At 46.9% G+C, this 26,843-nt stretch overlaps 1 protein-coding gene across 2 annotated transcripts in view; it reads left to right on the top strand.

Moving 5' to 3' along the window:
- Vangl1 (VANGL planar cell polarity protein 1) overlaps positions 1–26,678 on the top strand; it is a 46,510-nt gene extending 19,832 nt beyond the window's left edge. The window contains exons 4-9 of one of the 2 annotated variants that reach the window (XM_051198841.1): positions 824–1,431; positions 19,298–19,431; positions 20,430–20,468; positions 20,762–20,894; positions 22,097–22,331; positions 26,363–26,678. In XM_051198841.1, the coding sequence (XP_051054798.1) occupies positions 824–1,431; positions 19,298–19,431; positions 20,430–20,468; positions 20,762–20,894; positions 22,097–22,331; positions 26,363–26,623 (1,410 nt within the window). In that variant the 3' untranslated portion in view covers positions 26,624–26,678. The remainder of the gene's footprint in view (positions 1–823; positions 1,432–19,297; positions 19,432–20,429; positions 20,469–20,761; positions 20,895–22,096; positions 22,332–26,362) is intronic. The other variant, XM_051198842.1, reaches the window with a different exon arrangement.
- The last annotated feature ends 165 nt before the right edge of the window (positions 26,679–26,843 follow it).

Raw genomic sequence — 26,843 nt, 5'->3', positions numbered from 1 at the left:
TGGTTTCTGGTGCCTCCTGGCTCTTTTGTGCCCTCAGTCCTAATTGTCAATGAAACAGCAGAAGCATTTAACAGACATTGTGACTGAACAGGCTGAGTGCTCCCACTAGCAACTACGTAAACGCTTAAAAGAAGAAAGCAATGGAGTTAAAAATATAATAACCCTACTCTTCCTGTGTCATTGCTGTTCAGTGTATCCTGAAAACATGTTTTAGAAAGAATTTTTGAGCTGATCTGGCCATAGATAGAGTTTTGAATTTTTTTTCCTTAGTCAATGAGAAATGATGTCAAGAAGTTCTTAACACTGCTCTTTAACCTAGGCAAATGCTATAATGTCATATAGATGTTTAGATAATGTGTGATTCAACTCGTGTGATGTGAATCTTTTTTGTGCCCTCAGAGCTGCTAGAGGGTCTAGATGGGCATTGTAAGCTTAGAACTTCACATGGGAGGGGGCTCACTGGTGTAGTAGTGGGTGCTCTCCTGTAGAAGATTCACTGAAGCTTAGTCTAACTACTGTTAGTCAAGTTATAGCAGAAAGGCCAAGCCCCTGGGTTTCTCGGAACACGAGGGATGACACCGTATCATAGTGATGAATGTCCCAAACAAATTCAAAGGTTAGATTGTGTTTTCTGTATTCAAAGGACAAACAGAATACACTTTGAAAATTTTGCTGAACATTACTAAAGTTTAAAACCGCCCCTGTATTAAAAGCTGATTCTATTTCCATTTTCCAGAAGGTTGGATAACTGAATTGTCTTTCTTTATTGTTTGATTTTATTGTGGCTTTTACAAATCACTCTCACTGTCTTCTCTGTCATCAGGATGACAACTGGGGAGAGACCACCACAGCCATCACAGGCACCTCGGAGCACAGTATATCCCAAGAGGACATTGCCAGGATTAGCAAGGACATGGAGGACAGTGTGGGACTGGATTGCAAGCGCTATCTGGGCCTTACTGTTGCCGCATTCCTTGGACTTCTTGTGTTCCTCACCCCCATTGCCTTTATCCTGCTACCCCCGATCCTGTGGAGGGAGGAGTTGAAACCCTGTGGTGCCATCTGTGAGGGACTTCTCATTTCCGTGTCATTCAAACTGCTTATTCTGCTCATCGGAACCTGGGCACTCTTCTTCCGCAAGCAAAGAGCGGATGTGCCACGGGTATTTGTGTTCCGAGCCCTGTTGTTGGTCCTCATCTTTCTTTTCGTGGTTTCTTACTGGCTTTTTTATGGGGTCCGCATTTTGGACTCTAGAGACCAAAATTACAAGGACATTGTGCAATATGCAGTCTCCCTTGTGGATGCACTGCTTTTCATCCACTACCTTGCCATCGTTCTGTTGGAGCTGCGGCAGCTACAACCTATGTTCACACTGCAGGTGGTCCGCTCCACCGATGGAGAGTCCCGGTTCTACAGCTTGGGACACCTGAGGTAAGGGACATGCACACTGAGCAAGCGGAAAGGATGACTTCTAATGCTAGAAGCTGACAGTCCTAGATGCAAATGCTGTGACTGGGTCCTGACTTCAGTAGGGGCTGTGTGAGGTCAGGGGTGTCTGTGCTTTCACAGTGGGGCTCTGGGCTGTGTTCAGGCTTTTGTTAGTCTCTTTTCCTACCTCTCTGGCAATTCACAAAGAAAGGATAGGCATAGTGTAGGCTACCTACATTGACTGCAGACTTGGCTTACGGATGATGGATAGGTGACTGACTACTGATTCCATTTTGTCCAAAATGATGCATCAGATACTCGCTATAGCCAAGTTTTGGAATCATCCTGGCTGTCCTCTGGTAGATGAATGGATTAAAAAAAAAGGTGTGTGTGTGTGTGTGTGTGTGTGTGTGTGTATGTACATATATATGTGTATATATTATATATGGTGTATATATACATATATATGTGTGTGTAGTAGTAGAGTTTTATTTAGTTAGTTATAAAGAAGATTGAAATTATATCATTGGCAGGAAAATGGAGAAAATTAGAGATGATTGTATTAAGCAAAGTGAACTAGACCTACAAGACAGATAATCACATTTTCTCTCATAATAGAATGTAGGTTTTATAGATGTACAACACACACACACACACACACACACACACACACACACACATACACACACACACACACACACACATCCAGCCTTATTTGGATTCCTTCTGATGTCATGGGGGCTGAATTAGTGATCCAGTTATGACAGCTCTCCTTCCACGTAGCAGCTTACTCTTCCATCTGTTTCCTTCCATACATTTTGAGATCCCTGAGAATACAAGCTGTGTCTTATTCCTTCTGGCATCCATGCTGCCTGGCATGGAGCATGGCACACAGTTGGTAGTCCTGTGGTCTCTGGGTGAGTGATCCACTGTGGTGGTTTGGATGAGAACGAGCCCCATAAAAGCTCATACATTTGCATGCTTAGTCCTTAGCTGCTGAAACTGTTTGGGAAGGATTAGGAGGTGTGGCTTTGTTGGAGGAATGTGTCACACATTTCCAGTTCTCTGTTTTCTCTCTGCCTCTGACTGGGCATGATCTGAGCTCCCGGCTGTATGTTCACCCTCTGGAACTGTGAGCCCCAAATCAAATCCCTTCTTTTATAAATTGCCATGGCAGTGGTGTCTCTTCCCAGCAGTAGAACAATAACTAAATCACCCACATTGGATGTCGGGTTTTAAAGGTTCACTGTCTTGAGCAGCAAATGCTGAAGTGTGTCACATGGCAAATCAGCTAGGACCGCTGAGGGCACCTTAATGGCTGCCAGAAGAACTGGCTTTGTCATTGTTTTGGCTATCCAGAGAGGTGACCCAGCTCCAGTGTTGAGTCAGAGCCCACTGCCCAGTCAGTGTCATGTAGCGAGTACCTGCATCCATATCCTGGCTCAGCTCATACTGCCTGAGGACTGGCTGGCTTAGTGTTTAAGGCTGTGGCCACCATGACTGATTCTCAGGGGAGTTCCTATTTGGATGAGTGTGTTATACAGCATGTGTTGGTATTTCAAATCCTTCATAGGTGCAAAAAGAGTTCTGGAAGCAAGTAAGTCCCTGGGACATTGGAACTTGCTTCCCGTTCTTTATACTAGAGAGGGACCCCCATAATGATCCCTTACAGAGCCTAAGCTCGGATTTCCTGGGGGCTCCCTCCCAGGTACTTGGAGAGAGATGGTATATGACTTTGAAGTGGGCAGTTCCTGTGTCAGGCCTGAAGATAGGGGACTAGGGCACAGGAGGACAGGGAATGTTGGGCAGTGGCAGCTATGAAGACTATTGGGGAAGAGTCTGGCTCGGAGGCAACTTTTGCTGAAGTCAACACTGTGCAGAGAAACCTTTGGTCCCAGAGTAGATGAGCAGCATTTGGGACTGTGGCAGCCATAGGCTGTGAGTGTCTCAGCCTTCATTCTGAATTCTGTAATGTCACTTGTCTCCTTACCTTAGGTCAGTCCAGGCTGGTGGGACAAATGGCTCCTCCTGGACTCCTACCCTGCTCTAAGGCAGGTTGACCTCACCTGCACACAAGATGTGGGTATGACTGGGAGGGGTCAACCCATCAGCCCCTAGAAAGCAGGAGAAGAAAAACGCAAAACAAAAACCTAACAGCAGCATTGGTATCTCGCTGCTTAGCTACGTAGGTCAGAGGCAGAACTGGGGATGGGGGCCGGGGGTTGGCAGACTGCTCTGTGGCTTCTAGCTTGCTGCTAAAACAGTCACCTCTGTTCTCCAGGAAAACGGCGGGTGGCATATATCTAACAGTTTTGGAGGGGAGTATTTGAGTGGAACTTCTTCTCTTTGGTTCCTTGCTCTCCCTCCTTTATCAGCCTCCTATGTCCCTTACAGGGTGATTCTGAATTCTGAGGTAGAGCCTGTGCACGGGGCTACGTGACCTGTGACAACCAGGCTGAGAGAGCTGGAGCAGGCTTGGTACCTCCCCTGGCACTGTGCTGGTCCCATCACCTGCTGTCCGAGGGCTAAATCTGGTCCGAACCCAGCAGTGGCTGAAAGAACCACTGGGCCGGAAATATCACTTCTAAGCCCTTTTGTGAATTTCAAGACAGTAGGGGAAGGGGGAGAAGGATGGACAAAGCAAGCCCCACACATCAGATTAGCGGGTCTTCACCAGACCCAAGCAGAACCCCAGGCCCTTCCCCTTTCCCTTTATGCAAAGCTCCGGCTGCTGCAGAGTGACCTATTGCGCTTTGGTGCAGAGCGATGGGGAGTTCTTTCTTCCCGTGTTCAAAGCTGGTTTTCCGAAATGGACTGAGCTATTTTTGAGAGTGTTCAAAAGAATGCCTACTCCTCAGGTTCATAAAGCAAATGGGCTTCTTGTTAGCACTCGAAAAAGGCCCTTGCTGTGGCTTCCCTTGTGGGCAGGGATCATTTGGGGTTTATTTGAAAACCGTCCAAAATGGGAGAGATTATTGTTGTAGGATGTGAAATTCCATAAATAGATGTAAGATGTAACCTTTAACTATTGCCTTAGGAGATATAAGGGCTTTTCACGGTTGGGCTTAATTTACCTCACCCATGGGGGTCAGAGCAGGTGGGATGGTGGCATACATCTTTTCCAACCGAAGACAAGTAAAGGGACCTGCCTGCTCGAGGTCACCAGCAGGCAGCAGCCTGCAGTTCACTCCACACCTGTGCCCTCTGTAGCACCTCAGCTGGGTGTGTGTGTGGGGGGGGGGGGTCCACACACTCCACTTGTCACCTTTTAGCCTAATTCTCACAGCGATGTGCTTAATTTTCTCTAACTTTACTAAAATGTAGTTTTTTTTAAAGCTGACTATGTGAGGGGAGAAACACGGAAGATATGGAAGAATATGGAAAAGAAGTGAAGTTTTAAAATGACATTTAATAATGTCAGTATTTTCTGTGGTTTGAAATCTTTAAAACAAAACACTGGAGCAGCTACCTAGCAGGCTCTCAGCAGGTGCCAGGCTCCTGCCTGCCTGCCTGCCGGCCGGCCTTCTAACTGAGTGCAAAACTCAGTCTTTAGGACAATCTTGCTGGGCAGGCACTGTAGGCAAGGAAATGGAGGTGTGGAGGTGTTAGTCATTATGAGAGACAGGGTTTGAGCCCCGACGGCATGGTTTCAGAATGATCTTAATCACGCACTGTACAGGCCGCAAAGGGAGGTTCTATGTTCATGTTTCCATTCCTGATGTAAGAGCCCATGAGTGACTTGCAAGCAAGCTCACCTGGCAGGTGCTACTGATATTGTGTGTGCAGTATTCCTCTGGCTCTTCCTTTAGAGCTGGGTGGACAGGATGCCATGTCAGGCTGGCTTCTCCCCTCTGCTCCAGTCCTTTAATTCACTGGGTGACAAAGGATGGGCTTTGAGGCTGCAGTAATGCGTTTGAGGCTCTGCTTGGACCGTTTTTGTTTTTGTTTTTTTTTTTTTTTTCCCTTCTCTACTTTACCTGCTTCAAAGATGTCTTTTCCCTAGTGCTGTGTAATAGCTAACCTAAAACAGCCATCGTTTTATTTCTAACGGTTCTGCAGCATGGGTTGGGCTCAGCTGGGTGGTTCTTCTGTAGGTCTTACTGGGATCCCAGTGTAATTATGCACACATAGAGCCAGCATTGTTATGTGTTGTCCCTTTCTACATACTTGCTGCATATCCTGAGATACTCTCCATCCCCACATGGACTCCTTATTGCTCCTACATCAGTATCCAGATGTCGCTGGCAGCTCAGGGCTTCAAGAGACACCCAAGTAGAAGTTCTCAGGTGCTGAGGAGCCCAAGGAGAACTAGAGCTGGCCCAACACCATTCTGATATCTTCTTCCTTGGCTAAACCAAGCCCAGATGTAAAGAGTGTATGTTGGCTCAGTTTATGCATATAGTCAGTCATGGTGGGGAAATCGTGGCTGCAGGAGGCTTGAGGTAAGTGCTCACATGACTGGCCTTGTCCTCTGGGCGGCTCATCCACTCTCTTCCAGGTCTGAGTAGGGGGCTTTGCTAATTCTGTGCTTTTCTACTTAAAATAAGAAAGGAGAGCTGGGCATCCTGGAAAGCCTTTTGTCCCTGACTCAGACTCCAGTAGTATCCATGCTGCCTTTCAGGCTGCACATCAGGCTCAGCTGTGAGGCTGGCCCAGGCCTTCCCTGCCACCCTAGAGACCAGCACCAACGGTCTTGAGAAGCTGCTGAGGGCCCAGAGCCACTGGCTGTGACACCAGGGGTGTTTTTAAATGTTTACTGACGTTTTTGGCTCATGTTACTACTATCATGGTTTCATATATAAACTGTTATTTTTTTAGAAATGGGTGCTCTCCCTTTTAACTACCTCCCGATAAAGATAGTTCACCAGTCCCCATGCCCACCCCCTTAAAAAGCAACGGATGAAAATGAATGTGAGCCTTAAGACTGAGGGGAAAGGGTTTGTTCAGGCTGTGCTGTCGGAGAATTTCAAGGCAGGCTCAGAGCTGCCGTTTGTGGTTTGGTGCTGTGGTGCCTCTTAAAAGTGGCTTTAATGGGAGTGTAAGTTTCTGGACACTGAAACACTGTGTTTATACAGCTGCTCTCTGGCAGCCTCCACAGCCGGGATGGCTCTCTGTGCACATCGTCTGCCCGCAGCCTCATGCTGAGGTGAGAAGACTCACCTCTCATAGGGCACAGTGCCCATGGAAGGGAAGCTGGTTTCCACTCCCTTTTGGGAGGACTGTGGCGGTTGAGAACGCCTTCCGAGGAGGCATACTAGTGTGGAAGGCCTTCCTGGGGATCATATTTGTAAGGAAGCCAATTGGTATTTTCCTAAGATCCAGCATGAACTAAACTACCTTCTTGGGACCCATGCTAGTGTAGATAACCTTCTTGGGGGCCTGCTGGTGTGAGGACCCTTCCTCAGGGCAGTGTCAGTATAGGCAGCATTCCTGGGGAACCATGTTGGTGAAGGTAGCTGTTCCTGAAGAGGATGCCACCCCTTTCCCTCAAGGGCTCCTGTGGGTTGGTCCCACACTCATAAATACAGGTGTGATTGTGCTTGTAGGGACACTGACAAGAAGGAAAGTGGTTACTGGCGCCTCTGTCCTCTGACTCACTGGATGGCACTCAGCTCTGTTCCAAGAACAGCTTGGCCCTGTCTTGCAATCAGAGGTTCCGTTGCATAGCTGTTAACTGTTGGACCCTGGACTTACTACTTCTGCTCCCATAGTCTTCTTAAACCTGGGGTGCTGATGTTGAGGAAGGTGAGGCAGGGAAGAGAGGGCCAGCAGAGCCTCTCAGCTGTGTCTGCAGGCCTTCTTAGTCTCTGCCTAGATAGAGGCTTTCAGACACTAGGCAGGCACTGGTCTCTAATCATTGGGTCTCTGGTGTTATCTTTGTATGATTCACCGCAGTAATGTGTGAAACTATGAAAAGCCAGTTCCCAGATAGGTACTCTGGCCCAGACCGGACTGACAATACAGAGAGGCGAGAGGGCAGTGGAGTTCTATGCTGTACCTGAGGCAGAGCTGCAGCCCTCGGGGAGCTTATGGCAGGACCCTGGCTTTCATCTATGGGAATAGGTCTACTGGGTATCCTATGGGAGAGAGCAGCAGTATCCTTGGCTCTGGCTGTGACTCATCAGAGGCTCGGAAGAAAAATGTGTGTCAGCACCATCACCACACTCAGAGCCCTGCACAGGATTATACATAACGGCCAGGGAGAGCGCACCCTGTGTTGTTCCTTTCCCGAGAGCAGAATAAGCAGGTCTTCCCGCGTGCCACTTTCATTATAAACTTACAGTGAGGGTAGGAAAAGTATGGGGCCATGCTCAAGGTGTCCCCTACCCTGCATTTTGGAGACCATGCCATGGTGACTCAGTCTTGTTGGGTCTATCTTGGGGTACTGTCTGGCATCAGTACCCCAGGCTTCCCATCTCCTCACTTTTCTTCACTAAGGATAAGGATGTGCTATGAATCTTGTCCTATCTGATATTCAGTGTGGAGGTCAGCAACACTTTGCCGCTTGTGATTATTGATTCAAAGTTTCCACCTGCTTGCACTAACAGGCTTGGATGAGGTTACCTGTGAATCTAGAGGGTGATGGACTAGGGCTTCCTGCAGCTTCGCCAGCCAGTCAGAGCCACTGATCTGCTTCTTCCCCATTCAGGACAGGTAGTGTTCTTGATGGTTCAAGATGGCAGGCCATTCAAGATGGCAGGCCAATGTGTCACTAGATGTTTGCTCCAGGAAGTTCAGCCTGTCTCCTGGATTAGTAAACATAAGCCAATTCCAGTTTTTGCCCCTAATGTTCTCTTGAGTTCCAAGGTGTGTGCTGCCGGTTATCTGTGTGAGACTTGATCAAGCTAGCTTCCCAAATGCAAACATCTTAATTAAAAGGCCGTGCGAGGGTCTGGAAATGTAAACACTATTTGTGCCTGGCTGAGACAGCAGCACTAGGGGGTTAATTATATTTGTTTCTCTGGGACTCACACAAATACAGCTTCGAGTAGCCCCAGCTGTGACTCGATAGTGAAGTTTAGGCATGCAGAGTGATTCAGCTCCCATATACTTTGCTGGGGAGAAGTGGCAATTGGCTGAATGGGGAGGGGAGTATTGATGGTTGTCTTAGTTACTTCTCTGGTTGCTGCTGTCAGATACCTACAAAAGCAACCTAAGGAAGAAAGGCTTTGTTTTGGCTCAAGGTACAGCCCAGGATTGTGGGAGCCGTGGCAGCAGGAACATAGGTGGCTGGTCATACTGCATCCCCAGAGGGCAAAGGATGTCCGCTCAGCTACTTTCTCCTCTCTGTGTGGGTCCCATCTCATTTAATCCAGGTCATTTCTCACACCCTTGTCTCCAAAGTGATTTTTAGTACCTTTCAATCTTGTTGTCAATATTAACCATCACAGTGGTAATACCCTGGCTGGGAGTTTTGACAGACAGCTGAATCAACTTGAATTTGAAATCCTACCTATTAGCATTGTTGTAAGAAGATCTGGATCAGCCATTCCTTAAAGAGTAGGGAGCAGGTATACCTTAAAAGATAGGGGACAGGCTGACTGGGGATGCGGGCAGCGTTTCTATTGGTATTGTTGGTGTTGGCACTCTGTTCTCTGTCCAGGGGCCTCTCTTCCCATGGCGCTGTGCAGAACCTCAGCTCCCAGCGAGCGAGCGCCTGCTTTCCTTTGACTAGCTTCCCTTCTTTCTTGATACTTCTTCTTACTAGCTTCCCAGGGCTGCAAAAGTGCTCCCCTCTCCCCTCCCTCCCCCCTCCCTCTCTCTCTCTCTCTCTCTCTCTCTCTCTCTCTCTCTCTCTCCTGGTGCAGTGTGCTCACAGTCCTGGCTCTCCCTAGCTTGAGGGGCATCACTCCCACTTCTGCCTCCCTAGTTCTTATCAGTACACCAGGACGAGTAACCATGACATCTGCAAAGATGCCATTTCCAAATCAGGTCCCACCCTGAGGTTCCGGATAGATGCAGATTTCAGGAGACCATCTGAGAAAGCTACTCTGGGCTTCTCAGAGCCATCCAGTGATGAACAGTGACCCGCTACCCCCACTGCAGATGTCTCTGCTCATACTGTTTCTTCCGCTTGGAATATCTGGAGCCCAGTGTCCACAGAGTGGAACCAGCATTGCCCTGATAATGTTTAGCCGGGGCCCTACATTGCCTGTTGTGTGCACCTCAGCTAAAACTCATCCTCTTCCTTTCCCTATATCTTTACTTCTGCCCGTCTGAGTCTTTGTTTGTTTGTTTGTTTGTCAAGACAGGGTTTCTCTGTGTAGATTTGTAGATCAGGCTGGCCCATCCGAATCTTTTAAGTGTACTCATTGTTTGAGGGGTTGTCACCACCTATTGGAGGAATGAAAATCATTTTAAAAGTCTGGCTTGTTAGAGGGCACAGGCTCATCTTGCGGCCCCACTGGCCCAGAGCAGGCGCCACTACAATGAACAAGAATGTGGTCGAGAGAGATGAGAGAGAAGCAGAGCCTTTCGTGCACAATGAGGAGATGTGGAATGGGAGACTTGACTGCAGCAAGGAACTAACTCATGTGAGGCCTGATGTGAGAGGTGTGTGCTGCCACCTAAGGCCATGGTCATGTCTAGGCCCGTGCTGCCACTGAGGGCCATATCTGGGTCTGTGACCCGTGTTACCACTGAAGGCCGTACACATGTCCATGGTCTGGGCTTCAGTATGAGGACATGTTGATGACTGAGTGTCCTGCTGAGCTGGTCCCCTGGTCAGCCACTGTACAGTGGTGTGCCAATAGTGATGTGGGCATGGGAGAGCTGGCTGTGGCCCTTTCCTGGACAGTTCGGGAGAGCTGGCAGGCTGACCAACTCAACTACTCCTCAAGCCCAGATCCAGGGCTTTGAGTTGGTCTGCCCCAACATATATTCTAGTACCTGAAGGGGCTGGTCCCGCAGAACCAAAGCTGTAGGATCTCTACGACTCAGGACATGGCAGTGAGGGTCCAGTATAGCAGAGGCCTTGGACTGGACCAATGACCCATTGCAATGAATATTAGCAAGTGGAGCCATTTGGACGAAAGGATACACTGTGTGACATACTGTGACACACCTCAGCTTTCAAGGCAAGATTTTATTTGTTTTCTTGAATTTTTATTTTCTTTTGTGGGCACTTATAAGAGTAGAAGCAGATATGGAAGGACTAGGAAGTGAGCAGGATTGGGGTACATGCCATGAAATTCATATATATATATATGAGAGAAGCTAGTTTGGCTTGTAGCTTTGCATCTGGAACATCACAGGTATTCAGGGTTTGCAATTGCTGTGATGGAGATGGGCAGCTGGTTATTCATCCTTTTCTGGATGTCAGTGTAGTTGGGTGGAAGGATGAGTAAATACCCTAAACGGAAGTCTCTCCAGATTTTACTATGATGAGAAAATTGTTTAGTGCCTCATCTGTCAGCACATACCCAGGTAATGAGAATAGTGGCCTGGCACTGATGTGGGGCAGTTGCATGTAAGAAAGGAATTCACATTTTCTACTCATGGAGAAAGCTATTTTGTTGAGCTAGATGGGTCCAGTTAATAATGGAAAAGGCTGAAACTTAAGAGGGCTTTACCTGCTTCATGCTCTGGGCCTGAGAGGAGTTGAGGGTGTAAGGGCTGTAGTCTGGATGCATCCTAAAGACTAGTTTTCATTTGTGAACTTAGTCACGTGTACTAGTTTGGTTGTAGAAGGCACAATCAAGCTAGGGGGGAGCAATGAGCAGCAAATAAAGGAATGTGTGTGGAGGTGCACGTGTATGTATGTGTGAGCTCATATATGTATGTGAGTGCATGCTTTTCTAGACTTCAGTCCCTCTCTCTGGAGCCTAGGGGGCATTAAAAAGAGATGGTTGATGGCCACAGTTGTCATAAGTAAGAGGGACATGTCCCCACAGAAAGCAATAAGGACAATAGCAGACATTCAAGATTACTTTAGCACCATGGAAGAATGACCTTCTTTTCCAAGGTTGGAGTTGCCTGCCGTGTTATCAAATGAATTGTTACATAGATTGGCAGATTGGACTTAAATGAATTCTGATTTCTTTGATTCTTGAATCTCTGGCAGAACATAGATGTCACTTCCATTTCTAGAATTTTGGGAGTATGTTGGTCAGTTTTCTATTGCTGAGACAAAATACCCGAGGTGACCGGTTTTTAAGGAGGAATGACTTATTTGGGCTCACAGTTTCAGGTTTTGTTTGCTTGTTTTATCTATGATCACTTGGCCCCAACGTTCTGAACTTGTAAGAGCATGGTGATGGAGAACATACAGCCCAGTGAAGCTGCTCAACTCATGGCAGCCAGAAAGCAAAGAGAGAACCAATTGGAGATCCCAATGTCCCCTTCAAGAGCACCTACCTCCTAGGATTTTTTTCCACAGTGCCTCACTCTGGCAACTGAGCCTTTAATACATTGTCTTTGAGGGGAACATTTAATATACAAAGCATAAGAAGTCATTCAAGTATAAATAGATGTTGAGCCATCTCATGAGGAGTGACATGAAACAACCAACCCTATTCCCTATTATAAAATGCTTGTGCCCATTATCAATAATATGGTACTATTGTGTGTAATGCTTTAAGATTTATAAACGAAATGAAATCATTCACTGCCATGATTTCAGTTAATCTCAACAGCTTCTTAAGGTAGTTGATTTTATCTCTATCACGGGCCAAGAAGAAACATTCTAGAAAGTAACAAAATGACAAGATCAGGTCTGGAATCTCAACTTTCTGCTTTGGAGGCCATTGCTTTTTCCACCTATGAGTCATGATAAGTAGATTGGCTAGTCAAGAGGCTAAGCATGGTCAGAGGCTGCTGGAACCATGTGTGCTTACAGTTTTTCTCTCCAGGGAAAGCTACTTACTCAGAGGGATCCACTTTGGCTCACTTCCAAAGGCAGTCACTTGGGTGGAAGGGACTGGCACCCGTGTACACAGGGGGCAGATCAGCCTCATGGCCATGGTGGGATCATTTATGAGATATGTGCCTTAGACCAGGCCCTTTAATTATAGTAGCTTACTAAATCTTACCAAGCCTAAACCAAACAAACAAGTCAATATGGAAAGTCAAAAGGCAAAATCCTCAATCTCCAGTATTTTTCCTGGCCTAAATGTTAGCATAAACTCTCAGAAAGTCAGAGCCATGAAGCTTTGAACACAGTTCTTATTGAAGCCAGCCTTAGCTGGCACCCAATAGAGCTGGACCTCAGGGTCTCTCACTGGGATTTTGCATTACACCAACTTTCCCAGTTCATTCCATTCACCCTTCAGTGGTGCACCTCATACCAGTCGTATTTTGCAGCCCATGTACCAGGTATTCTGGCTTGTTAGTCCCATTTTACTCAAGAAAACAAAATGAATGAAATTTGAAGAAATGAATAATTTAAGATGAAATGATCTCTCTCTTATTTTTTTCTTCAGAGGCTAGAGTTGTCTGGGTTATTATCAACAGAATTGGTTCATGGATTGGGATATTGGACTGGATGAATTATGACTTGATTCTTGGATTTGGGGGAGAACAAAGAGATCGATTGCATTCCTACAAGTCTGGGAGTAAAATGGGGTTGTATCCACAGCCTGTGCCCCCAGGTTTTCTGCTTAAAGATGGCTTGGCCAGCTCATTGTCTTTCCTCTCTGAATATTGTACTGACAGCATGATGCCAAGCTCCTCACCAGTTTGATTTTCTTGCCCCCCTTCTCCCCCCAGAGATGATCTTATCTAGAAATCAGGCTTCACTGCAGGATTTGACTTCAGGCCCCCTTTGCCTTTAATGATTTTAGGAAATACTTCTTGGCCAATCTTAAACCTATGGGAATCCTAAGATTTCATAAATGGACAAGTTGAGCCAACAAGGGTTATGTGTGGAGAAAATAAAGGAGATCTCCCTTGTGTGTGAGGGACTTGTGCAAGTTGTTCAAGAGGCAGGGATTGTATGCCTAACTCCTGGCAGAACGTCACTGTTTATTGGGAGTACTCTGAGTCTAGAGACAGGCCATGGGGGCCTAGATAATGTGAAAGGCTTCTTGAAAGAATCCAGGCCTACTCTGGCCCTCTGCAGTAGCTTATAGTTGAAGGATACAGAGGAACAAAGGCAAGGAAGGTTTCTGGACACTGGCTGAAGGAATGGATGCACTGCACATCCTGGTCTTGCAGGGCTATTACTAAGACCAGCCACTGAAATGACTTTGATAACCAACAGCAAGGGAGAATGTTGAAAATGGCATCAATCATAAGAGTTCTGAGCATTAAGATTGTTTCTCTAGCCTGGAAGGAATGTGGGCACAACTGGCCTGTAGCTGCTGACTGGACCCATGTCTTCAGCTGTTATGTACAAAGCACAGCTAAGCTGTGAACACAGGGAATCACCATCCTGGGTCTGGACAAGACTTCAGGCATGTAGCACTTGGTTTATTCTGTAAAAAAGATGAAGCACAATAATGTTGGGTATTAACTCAAATGGTTACAACCCTTTTTAAAGTTGGGGGCACTGGTTGTGTATTGTCTTAGTTCTGTGGGAATTCTCATTCCCTCATATTGTTAGATGTGTTGAGTGCAAGACAAACGGTTCTCTGTAGGCGAGAATGTGCACAGATCTTGGAGGCATTTATAAACTTGGCGTGAGAGTACGTCAGCTCCTGCACTAACTTGTCAGGCTGGGCAGCTGGCCAGGCCTTTTGGCTCTGAGTCACCCTGGTGCTTCTGTGAGATGATGGGGTTGGAGGAGTGGGTTGCCTGCTCTTCTCTTCTGTGGTTCCTGGGAGATGAGTTCCTCTGGCCTTGGGAAGGCTGAGGCCCTGTGAGAAGCACCGAATCATTCTCACAACACTTGCCCTCTCTGGAAAGCTCTTAGGGGATGCCTAGGGATTTGCCCCAAGGCTGGAAGCCAGGGACCTTGCTTCAACCTGTCCTAGGCCATGCTGGAAGGTGGCAGGGTAGGAACTCTGCTAGAGAGAGGCAAGGACAGAAACTACTTCTAAAGATGGCACTTGTGGGATGAAGGCATTGAGCAATAGTTACTGTTTTCTCAGCACATGAGTCCAAGGGATTCTCTGGACTCCTCCTTATAGCCAGGGGGAAAATCAAAACCCAGCAGCTACAAGAAGGTTTGCTTTGAAGATGAGCCTGGGGATAACTTCTGAAACTGCCTTTGGATTTGTATTTTTTTTAAGGACTTATTTATTTATAATGTATATGTACCTGCAAAGTTTATGTCCCCTACATGCATGCAGGGGCCAGAAGAGTGTATTGGATCCCCTGGAATGGCAGTTACCTGGGACCTCTACAGGAGCAGCCAGTGCTTAATGGCTAAGCCATCTTTCAATCCCTCCCTCCAGTTCTTAACTGTTGAGGAGGGAAGAATTTTTGGTTATAATCTGGGCACCTGTAGCGTCGCACTACAATCTGTTCCACTAATTGGGCTAAGACCTGGAGATTTAAATAACAGACAAGAAGCAGGTCATTTGTGCAACAGGACTGCTGGAATGCCGAATGCCGTTTATTGAGGTGAAGGAGCAGGCTTATATACCGACTCACAGCACAGTGGAAAACAAGAATCAAGTGTGCAAGTTCTCGGGCTTAGCAGATGTGTGTTAGCAAATCAAGAAGAGTACCAAGCACTACTCTGGCGCAAGATGTTCCAGCAAACAGCTCAGGCTTTCTGGAGGTGCCTCGGGAGTCCATGCAGGGCCCTACATATCCCCCTTTCATTTAATATAAACTAACACCTGTCTTAGGCAGCAGAGGTTGTCAGTATAATTCCTTACTCATCATGGGAGAGGTCACCCAGGCCTGTAAACTTCCTGTCTTAGGTGGATATTTACCCCCTTCTGCCTTACCTGTCTCTGGTGATTAGTTTATCTGTAAGTTCAGCCATACTTGGGCAGAGGCATTCTCTTGAGCTAAAGACAGTGGAATCTGTCTTGTTTAAAAGTTGGCCTGGGCCTGTCTAATGCTGTGGTGGTGTAGGCAGATCAGGCAGATAGTACCAAGGGCAAGGGCTATGAGCCCCAGTGAGAGAGAGCTTGCCCATTCTCTAATCTACCCGCAAGTTGAAGTCCTTGTAAAAGTCTTCTGAGCTGGCAGGTAGTACTCGGGTTTCATTGTTGTTAATGATCTGCATGGCTAAAGCATGTGTATAATTCAAAAACTAATCACTCCAGGACCCCTGGAGAAACCTAACTACAACTGGTGTATTCTTAACTTTAGCAGGTGTAACACAGACATGTGTGAAAGACAGAGGAACAAGAAGCCACATGGGCCTCTCACAATAAATCCAATTGTTCCTATAGGAGGCCAGTTTGTACATTTAGTTTTAAAATGCCAGTTTGTACTAGATTATCCAGTGTGTTTTGGGTGGCTAAGGCTTCAGCCACTTAACCCGATAGTTGATCCACTGTGCTTGTGTATTTACAGATTGGGAGAGGGCTATCTTTGAAACTGTTGCTGCAGTGGCGGAGGCGGCAATGGCAATAACAATTGCAGCCGTGACCCTGGAATCTCCTTTCCTCTATGCTGCACAAGTTTATGATCTGTAGAGGAGGTCTCCGGCATAGGTACCACCCTGGGTACGAGAACCAGGACAGCTGTTCTTTCATACATCCAGCAGCTAACCAGTAGGCAGACCTGCTAAGAACAATTGAGACTTCCTCCAAAATTAGTAGCATTAGTTACAAGGAAAAAGAAGGGAGCCAGAACACAAATGTCTAAAATGAAGGTGAAATTCTTACCGAAGTGTAATTTTATAGCGGCTTTACCCAAACTATAATTAGTGGTCAGGAAAAAGGACCACACCTGTGAGCATCTGAGAACCTTTTGAGAAAAGGTAATGGCTAGCACCTGGCCCCCACTCAGTGTGGCTCTACAGAGCTGCATCAAATCACTAGGGGTGCAATTTAATGCTACGAAAGACTCAAAAATTGCCTGAGTAAAAGGACATGGAACCCATAAGCAGTGACAACCGCCTTAAGCTGTTTTATATCCTTGAAATTTAGTGGGTTGTGCTCCCTAACCCTGTTACCCTGAGGATCTACTTTCTCAATCACAAGAAAACCTTGTCTTTCCTTTCCTAATGCTTCTACCTTGGTTATTAAATCTTTGACCTCCTCCTCTATCCCTCGCAGTGCAGAGGGCCTACTAAAGGGATCACAAAAGGGGTTGTGTCTTGATGGATGGGATTTGCGCTCATCAGCTTCAGCAATTCTTTGCTTTAATTGTTCAATTTCTGCTTCCAAAGTATCTTCCTCATCAGTTAGGTAGAACTATCATCATCTCCTAGTTGGGATCCCTCTTGTTCCCTGATAGATTTCAGATTCTAAATCTTGTACTTCCTCAAAAGTCTTATTCATCTCTGCCATTTGTCCTTTTACTTTGACATTGTTGCTCAGGAGCACATCTTTAACTAGATACCAAAGGGAAAATGTGGAAATAGGGAAACTATCAGGCTCTTCTCATTTATAAGCCTTTTGGAGATGTCCTTTACCTGTACCCAACCGGTGATGTTTAAACCTCCAGAGTGTATAAACCAGGGACTATGTTTTTCTAATATGGCAATGAGTGTTTTAGCTACCTTAATTTTAATCCTGGTGTCTTGTCTTTTCAATAGGGCCACTAATTGCCCACGGAGAATATCCTTAGAGTTACTGGCACCCACCCTTCAATACATCCTCATTCACTTACTTTGCCAGTGGGCCTCCGAGGGGGATCTTTTAGGTTATCCTTTCTTCCCTATCGCGGTGGGACCTTCACTTGTAGCACCCATGCTACAATCTGTTCCACTAATTGGGCTAAGGTCTAGAGATTTAAATAAAAGACAAGACAGTGGGTCATTTGTGGAATGGGAATGCTGGAATGCTGGAAGGAGCAGGCTCATATGCTGACTCACAGCACAATGGAAAACAATCAGGAGTCAAGCATGCAAGTTCTCGAGCTTAGTTCCTCCCCAGCAGACATGTGTTAGCAAATCAAGAAGAGTACCAAGCACTACTTTGGTACCAGATGTTCCAGCTAAAACTGCAGAATGTTCCAGCCAACAGCTCAGGCTTGCTAGAGGTGCCTCAGGGGTCCATGCAAGGCCCTACAGGCACCTAGAGAAATTCTTCTGCTGGTATAGAACCGTGGGATCAACTAGTATGTATCGGTGTGTCTGAATATAACTGAGGTTTATTTTCATGCTTAGGGGCTTCGTCTGGCCTTAGGCCCAGCAGTTTGGAAAATCAGTATGTGGGCAGAGCCAACAGAGCTGCAGCTATTGCAAGGAAGCGTGTATATGATGGGTATCACGGTTAAATAAGGATCAGGATAAACAAATAGGCCAAATAGATGTTTATTTAGGGAGAAATAACTTACAACCTAGACAGATGAACACCAGGGAATTCCACCAGATGCTATCCTGTCTGAGTCCTGCCAGAAAGAGAGCTTTTCCCGGCTCTCTCTCCAACCTCCTTCCACAGGTTACTTCTGCCCATGGCTCCACCCCCCCAAAGGGCGTGGTCAGTGCCACAGAAGGACTATCTCACTACAGATGGGGGTGGATACACCTTTAGGTACTGTGGGGGTGATGGAACACTCGCCCCTCTCTGGGGACAGTCACAGCAGAGGATAGGATGGGGCAGAGATTGAAGCCACATTAAACAGAGCTCAGAGCAACACAAAGACCTGCCATGAAGCCCTTCCAATCAAGGGTGGCTTGCATCCAATGCTGTCCTAGTACCTACCAGGCCCCCATGTGGTCCAGAGGAAAGCACTCTGCCAGCCCAGCCTGGTTCACAGCCCTGTGTTCAGTTCTTAAAGCAGAGCTCCAAAGGGAGTGTGGGTGGCATGAGGGGGCAGGGCAAGAGCTGCAGCCAGTGGGTTAAGGTCTGCACAGTCATACTGACTGTGCCTCTGTGAGCACTGGGATGCCACATAGTCATCCAGGATCCAAGGCAGTCTCTGCCCTGTAGTTCTGGCTATTGTAAGTAATCCCTGTAAGTCCATCATCTTCAAGTGTCAGGAAGGAGACTCGAAGGCAAGATAAAACAGCCGTGGTATTTAGGACACATAGCACAGGATGAAGAGCTATCATCTAGGCAGTCAAGCCGCACTGAGCTCTAGCCAGACTATAGTGCACACCATGCCATTGTGTGGCTCATGGGTATCTTTCTGTTTCTTCACTTTCTCGCCTGGAGTGATCATGAGGGTCAAATGAGATGGGGTGAATAAAAGCCCTTCCTCTATCATTGCTGGTTGAACTCTTTGAAATAGCTCCCAACATGCACCCATGTCCTGGGTGTGGGTGTTATCACCTGGCTGCAAGATGGAAGCTTAGGGCTATCATCTACCGAGTGTCTAAGACAGCAAGGTCAGGGACTCCAAGGATCTTAAGGACAGATGATCTTAGCTGAATCCTCATTTTAAGCTGACTCTGCCTCATAGGGAGGCAGGCCATCACTGTAATCTGGGAGACAAGCTTCTTAGACCAGGAGCAGCTTAGTTCCTGAAGCCAAGCATTAACGAGGGCCTTAGAAACCATTCATGATCCCTATGACCATCACCAAACCTCCTACCTTTGGGTGGGTGTGGGGCTCCTCAATTTCCCTTTTTTCTTCGTAATGTAAGGACAAACAAGAAAGTTCTGTGCACACCAACCCTAGATCTCAGTTACAAGTTGTATCTTTCTTCTCTTCCAACAACCGGCTGGATGGGCAGTGGGGAATGACAGTCTAGGAGAGGGAAGGAAGCCACTTAACAGTGGCCCATGTGGGGAGTGTAGGAGCCAGCAGACTTCCTTGGGAGGCTACCCTGACTTGCAGTCACTGACACAGAAGGCTTCTCGTTTCAGACCTGCTGTATTCTGTGAAAACCTGCATTAATTCTTGCCCTCACTTCACAGCATCCAGAGAGCAGCGTTGGTGGTTCTAGAAAATTACTACAAGGACTTCACCATCTACAACCCAAACCTTCTAACGGCATCTAAGTTCCGAGCAGCCAAGCACATGGCTGGCCTGAAAGTCTACAATGTAGACGGTATGTGCTTGAAACTGTTGGTCGGATATGACGGCCATAGGCGGCTCTCACCTAAACTCCGTGGTACATTTACCTCTACCTGTACTCCATGCTTGCCTTGTAGACCTCCCTCACTTCAGAACAATTTCTATTTTTATTTTAAATGTAGGCCAACATGTTTTCCAGGGGAATGTCAGTTCACAGCCTACCTATATGGCAAATTCATCCATTTGGGGGTATTGGTGTTGGAAAGTATAGCTGTGTTTACTGTGTCCTGCTGGGAACACCTTAGATTGGAAGCCCTTAGGAATTCCAAAGGTTTTTCAAAATCTGATCGGATTACCCAAATACTGAAAATATTCCTCCAAAGGCATTGGGCCTAGAAATGTCAGTAGTTCCGCCGCCAGGGAGCTCCTCTCGGGCTTCTCAGTCCTGTCGAGGAGCAGGAGTTGAATGGTGCCAGGAAGCTAGAGCCAGTCTAGAGGAGTTGGAGCCCAGTTTCATTCAGGGTGTCAAGTGCTTAAGTGTGAGAAACAGGACTCCATGCCATTTCTTGCTGGGCACCTGGGATAAGGCAAGGGCTTTGCAGACTCCAGGAGAAAATCATGTTGTCAGCCAGTCAGCTGACTTACATCGGTATCAGCTCTGGTCACACAGCCTCTCTCATTTGACTTTTTAAATTTGGCGACATAAGATGTAAGCTTCACCCCATGGGAAAACTTAGTGAAACCAAGTCCACAGCAGCGGGTCACCTACAAGAAACTGAGGTCCTACTGTTTGTTTCCAATAAGCTAAGTGGATCGGTGCTCGGGGTGACACAAGACTCTGAGTCTCTTCAAAGATGGGGCTTTTGTGGTCGCTGGTGTCTGGGGTGATGACTGCAAGGCCGCACCCCGGCTTAACTTGTTTTCCTGTGTGTGCTCACTGTACGCGTCCTTTGACTTTCTTTTTTCTCTGTCTGTCCTTGCCCTCCCATCCTGCTCACTCTCTCTCATTGTCTGCTGCATGTGATGTCCCAGCTGCCCTTATGGCCAAACTGAAACTTTGTGTGGCAGATGGTAAGTGACATACATCTTCGGCACACTCTGGCGGGTGTTGTTCTTGGCCGACATTTTCAGTGGTGAGCCTTCTGCAGCCCTTCGGGGTTCTCTTTCCATGCCCCCGTCAGACTGGGGTTAGATTTCTTGGCTGCTGTGACTATGGATGGAGTGCTGTGGCCAGGGGAAGCTACTTTTAGGACCCGTGTGTGCTTCCTCCATAGGGGCGGGTAGGAGAGTACTGGTAGTGTTTTCCTGTCTCATTTCCTGGCCTTTGGTGTTAAAGCTATTGTACCGTTCTACTTCCATCAAAGGGCCCAGTACCAATGCCGCCGGCCAGTCCCGAGCCATGATTGCTGCAGCTGCTCGGCGCAGAGACTCCAGCCACAATGAGTTGTATTATGAGGAGGCTGAACACGAACGGCGGGTGAAAAAGAGGAGAGCAAGGTTTGTGACCCACCCTCCATGCCTGCCCCCTCTGGTTGGATATTTTATCTTCATTCTTTCTTAACCTCCAGAGCTAATTCTTTGTTTGCAAACAGGATGTGTGTGTGACTGTTTACAGCCCACCGTTTCTCAGACTTGGTGTGTGTGATCATCAGCAGACACACTTCCACCGACGTCACAGGTTCTGGCCCACTCACATAGCTTACTGCACAGTCTGTGGGTCTGGGGTTCAGCCTGGGAGTTTACATCTAAAGCAGACTTCCAGGGGCTTTTCTGCAGCTGCCCCTGGAGGGAGCCAGCCCCACCCACACTGTTTCCCATGTTAATTGAAGGTGGCAAAGGTGGCTTCCTTTATGCTTGCTGTCCCATTCTTCCTTTTCCTGAGCTGCTGGAGGTGGGAGGGAGGATGGATCATGGGGCCAAAGCTCTGGTTTCTTTTCTATTTTTGAATTCTCTGTGTAGCTGAGAATTACATTGAACTTATTTTTGTAAACTTTTTTTAAAACATTTATCTGTGTGTGTGTGTGTGTGTGTGTGTGTGTGTGTGTGTGTGTGTGTGTGTATACATGTGTCTGTGTACATGTGTGCCACAGTGCACAGGTAGCCCCGGACAACTTTGGGGATTGGTTCTTTCCTTCTACCACATGAGTTCCAGGGGTCAAATTCAGGCTGTCAGGCTTGGCCAGGGCCTTTCCCCTGAGCCATCTTGTCAGTGTGACTCCTTACCCTGCCTCCTCCTCCCGAGGGCTAGGTTATAGGAATGCCAGCACGTGTGGTGCTGGGCGTTTCTCCCAGGTCTTCGTGGTACTGGCAAGCGCTCTACCCACCAAAGCTCCCCCGGGCGAGCTCTGGTTCTCCATCAGCTGCTTCTGCCCACCCACTTCCTCTCCCCAGATGGAGCTGAGCAGAAGTCTTCTTATCTCACCTTTTACTGGAGAAACTGAATCACAGGTTAAAGTGAATTTTCTGAGCTCATTATTGGCAGACCTGAGAAGCCCCAGGGACCAACCCTCCATCCCCCACCCCCTCCACCACCACCCCCTTTCCTACCAGGCTAGGGATGAGCAATGCGACAGAACCTTGGGGAAGTTGGTGATAGGCCAGGATGCTGCAGTGGACAAGAGGCCCTCTGGGCCTTAGGGGACCACCCCTAAGCCATGCAGTGGCCACTGCCTTGCTGACCATGCCACATCTCCTTCCAGATTGGTGGTGGCGGTAGAAGAAGCCTTCATCCACATCCAGCGTCTCCAGGCTGAGGAGCAGCAGAAATCCCCTGGTGAGGTGATGGACCCCAGGGAGGCCGCGCAGGCCATCTTCCCCTCCATGGCCAGGGCCCTGCAGAAGTACCTGCGCACCACACGGCAGCAACACTACCACAGCATGGAGAGCATCCTGCAGCACCTGGCCTTCTGCATCACCAACAGCATGACCCCCAAGGTGCGCTGCCAGGGTTGGGGGGCAGACCGGGTCCTGACATTCTGCGTCTCCTCCATCGCTCACCACATTTGTTTGTTTGTTGTTTGTATGCACTTGGGTGTTTCTGTGTGAGTATCCCTCGTGTGTGTTTAAATGCCTCAAAGAAAGGCCAGAAGATAGTGTTAGACCTCCTGGAACCAGAGTCAAAGGTGGCTGTGAGTCTCCTGATGGTACTGGGAACCAAGCTCGAATCCTCTGGAAGAGCAGCAAGATCTCTTGAACTGCTGAGCCGTCTCTGCAAACCCTCTCTCTCATCTTTTGACACAGAACCTCTGACTGTACATAGAACTCAGTGATCTGCTGGACTGGCTGGCCAGTGAGCTCTGGGACCCCTGTCTCTCTGCCTCCCCAGCAGTGGGGTTATAAATGTGCGCTGTCAGGGCCGGCCTTTTTGTGGAGGTGTTAGGGATCTGAACACAGCTCCTCCTATTCCTACAGCAAGCACTTTACCCACTGAGCCAGCAATCCAGCCCAATACAGTTGGTCTTTTGTTTTGTTTTCTAATGTACATTTTAAGGGTCTTTATATTCTATAACAGAGAAAAAAGATTTCACCTTGTGCCAGTACAGCGCAGTGGCTAGGGTGAGCCCTAGAGCTTAACTTACCCATTATAAATTGTATAACCCACCAACTGGCTGGCTGTACAACTTTGGACAAATAGCTTCTGGTGCTGTGCCTGGGTTTCCTAACCTATAAATTGAGTGTGTTCCTTTCATGTCATATACTTAAAATTATGCCTGTCGTTTGAGCCAGCCTAAAGTTAGTAGCTATCTTTTTTTTTTTTTTGGAAATGATGCCAGCATTTCGGATGTTGTAGAATTTGTTTCCTGAGCAGTCTTTTGGATTATGGCATTAGTACACTTTAGGAATGGATCTTACCATCATTATCAATGTTATCTAATAGGGGACTGTGGCCAAGAGAAGGGGTGGGTGCCACCGGTGGGTTCAGATCATCACCCCAATCACTCACTTTTTTTTCTGTACTTGGTTCCTCCCATATAAAGTATGGGTATTGGCTCAGCAGGGTTGTTGTGTACAAAATAATGATAAGCAAGGCTACTTAGCATGTGAATCATATGGAATCATAAGTGACCTTGGCATTGGTACATAGGTAATATTTGATAGCTCTTTTCCTAAGACCATCCTACTCTTACACTTCCCATAGTTGTCAGTACTACTGACTTAGAAAAGCCATGCAGAAATATCCATTTCTTTGACTCAGTAGTCTCTCATCCAGGAAAATTAGCAGTCAGGTCCATAGTCAGTCCTCTGTATCTGTGGGATCAGCCAGCCATGGAGGAACTGTGCACCTCTGCACTGAGCCTATACCCATGCTTTCCTGTCACATTGAGCACATATGCATGCTTTCCTGTCATACTGTGCACACACACACTTTCCTGTCACACACACTTTCCTGTCACACTGAGCACATATGGACACTTTTTGATCACACTGAACATGTACACAGCTTTCCTGTCACTGTCCTGTAAACAACACAGTATAGCAGCTACTTAGCATGCATTATAGTAGATATTGTATGGCACCTAGAGATGATAGATTCTACAATATACAGATGTCTGCAGGTAACTTGCAAATGCTGTACCATTTTATATGAGAGATTTTAACATCAGATTTTAGTATGTGTGTGTGGGGGGGTGTCCTGGAATCAGCTTTTCAGTTACTATCTATATGCATAACTATATATTGAAGATGGATTGTCCCTTACTCAGAATATCCTATATAACTCCAAACTGGAAATCATTTGCAAATATGTCTAATATGCTATGTGGTATATCATCTGTTGGAATGGGGGAAAAACTTGTTTGAGTATTTAGTTACAAAACTCCACATATAACAGAGCATGAACACAGGTTACAAATAGAAAACTGTGCCTGTGTGCAAAGTAATAGATTCTGACAAGAAAAGGGGACAGCTGTTTTCCTTTCTTCAGCATTCTTAAAGTTGTCTGATTTCGTTTTAAAACTTATGCTTTCTTGGATGCTCATTGTTCAAAAAGAAAAGTCCAGTGTAGACAGTTCTGTTTTGAGCCAGCTGTAGTAACTTATGATTATAATCACAGTGCTTGGGAGGCTGAGGCAAAAGGGTCATGAATTCATAGCTACCCTGGGCTATGTAGTGAGTTCTAGTTCAGCCTGGCCTACCTAGCAGAACCCTTTACAGAAACAAAAAACAAACAACAAAAGCAACCAGAGCTGGTGAGATGGCTCTGTGGATAAAAGTGCTTGTCACCAAGCCCAAGTTCAAGCTCCAGAGCCTACAAGCTGGAAGAAGATAACTGACTCCAAGTCATACACATGCTGTGGCACGTATGTGCATGACCATGTACACACATGCACACACACACATAAGCAAATAAGTAGATAAATAAAGTTATTAGAAACCCAAAATTAAAATTAAAAAAAAAATTGAGGAAAGAAAGCACTGTCTCCAGACACCACCACCACCCTCAGCCCACCCCCATCTCCACTCCCCCTACACTTCTTACTGATATGGGCTGGCATATAGTTTCTCCATCGTGTCTGGTGTCTGTGTTCTAGTGTGGAAATGCTTGGATACTACACATGTCTGTATTTTGGACACCCGCTTTCTCCACTCAAGGCTTGTTGGATCTTTCTCTCAATGCACGCTGACCTGACTCACACAGCTCTGACTCGCTCCCTGTGAATACTGATTCCACCAGATCCGCAGATTTGCCTAACTGCTTGTCTGTTGGTGCACATTTGAGTTAAGTTTCATGAGTCAAAGCCAGGGGTTGGCTGTTTCTGTGACTCGGATTTCACTGGAACCCAGCCGCACCTTCTTGTGTACCTATCACCATGGCTACAGCTGCTCACACTTCACAGCACAGTAGAGGAGTTATGAAAGAGGATTGTTTGAAAACTGAAAATAGCTTGACCTCGGCGTAGGACCAGATGGATACATGCCAGTATTTTTCAATTTATATTATTGGCTCATTCTTTCTCTCAACTAAACGGACTTGTGTATTTAATTTTGCACCAGATAAACTAGAAAGTCACACTTTCAAAAGAAGGAAACAATGATGATGTAGTTCTTACCCTCTATGAGCCTGAAGCCGGGAGGAGAGGAGACATAGTTGGTCACAGTTCAGAAAGTAAAATATGACATGAGATCATCCCGGTGGTCTCAGGAGCTTTGACAGGAGAGCGTGGGGGTCCATTTGAGAGCAGCAAGAAGATAGTAAAAGGTGGAAGGGCGAGGAGGAATGGCACATGGAAGGATGTAGAGGAGTCAGAGAATGCTGGCTAGCTTGGTGTCCCTGGAGCAAGAGCTCAGAGAGGGGAGGGGACATTGGTCTGCCCGTCCCTAGAACTGGTTATGTGTGTTCAGTTCTGCATAAAATAACCATCAGTTAGTTTTCCGACTGAGCTCCGTGGGAACTGCTTTGTGAGGGCTGAGCCTTTCTAGCTTGTGGTACCCAGTGAGTGCAGTGGTGTTGTCTCCACCCAGATAGAGGGTAAAGGACTGAGCGGAGTCAGCCAGCAGGTGGTAGAGCATGCAGTTTTGTCCCTGTGGTTGTTCTTATCTGTCTGCCTTGGATTCACTTGACTAGTCCTCTGTGCCAGGCACTTGGCCTGTCCTCGAGGGTCCTTTGCTTTGGTGGTGGAGGTGGCAGAGTGTGTACAGTGGTTCCTGTGTCTACAGGTGGAATGTAACATTAGCGGTGACTTCTGACAAACACTAGTAGCTACTCCATTTCTCTCGGCTCAATCTCTCGTTGCAAATTACCAACAAACAAAAACAAAACAAAAAACTAAAGAAGCCAATGAGGAAGTCTAAGAAGTCTTCCCTCCCCAGAGAGGGTCTCATGGGGCTTCAGCATGAGAAGCTGAACCCTGATCCAAAGTCTCCGTGTAATTGGGTAACATTTCCTGGGGATTAAAAGAATGCCCCCTGGCCTCATAGCATAGCAGCCCTTGTTAACTTCCTTCATGTTTTTCTTTGGCTTTCAGGCTTTCCTTGAAAGATACCTCAGTGCGGGACCCACCTTGCAGTATGACAAGGATCGCTGGCTCTCGACACAGTGGAGACTTATTAGTGACGAAGCCGTGACAAACGGGTTACGGGATGGAATTGTTTTCGTCCTTAAATGCTTGGACTTCAGCCTCGTAGTCAATGTGAAGAAAATCCCATTCATCGTACTCTCTGAAGAGTTCATAGACCCCAAATCTCACAAGTTTGTTCTTCGCTTACAGTCTGAAACATCGGTTTGAATGTCCTATATTTGTGGCTTTATGAAAAACAGAAGAATATATAGAGAGATATATATATATGTCTGGGGGGAATCCTTTTATAAAGATTTTCTTTTTAATTTTTCAATGCTGACTGAAACTGACAGATGATAGACCAGTGTCCTTCAACCATCTGCACTTTATTTGGAAGGAAGCAGGAGATGTCCGCCCTGACAAGTGACTGGTGGCATCTGACTTCAGT

This window comes from Phodopus roborovskii, unplaced genomic scaffold, assembly GCF_943737965.1.
Source record: "Phodopus roborovskii unplaced genomic scaffold, PHOROB, whole genome shotgun sequence".
Lineage (NCBI taxonomy): Eukaryota > Metazoa > Chordata > Mammalia > Rodentia > Cricetidae > Phodopus > Phodopus roborovskii.
The sequence above is the reverse complement of the archived record's forward strand: the minus strand, read 5'-3'. Positions and strand labels throughout refer to the sequence as shown.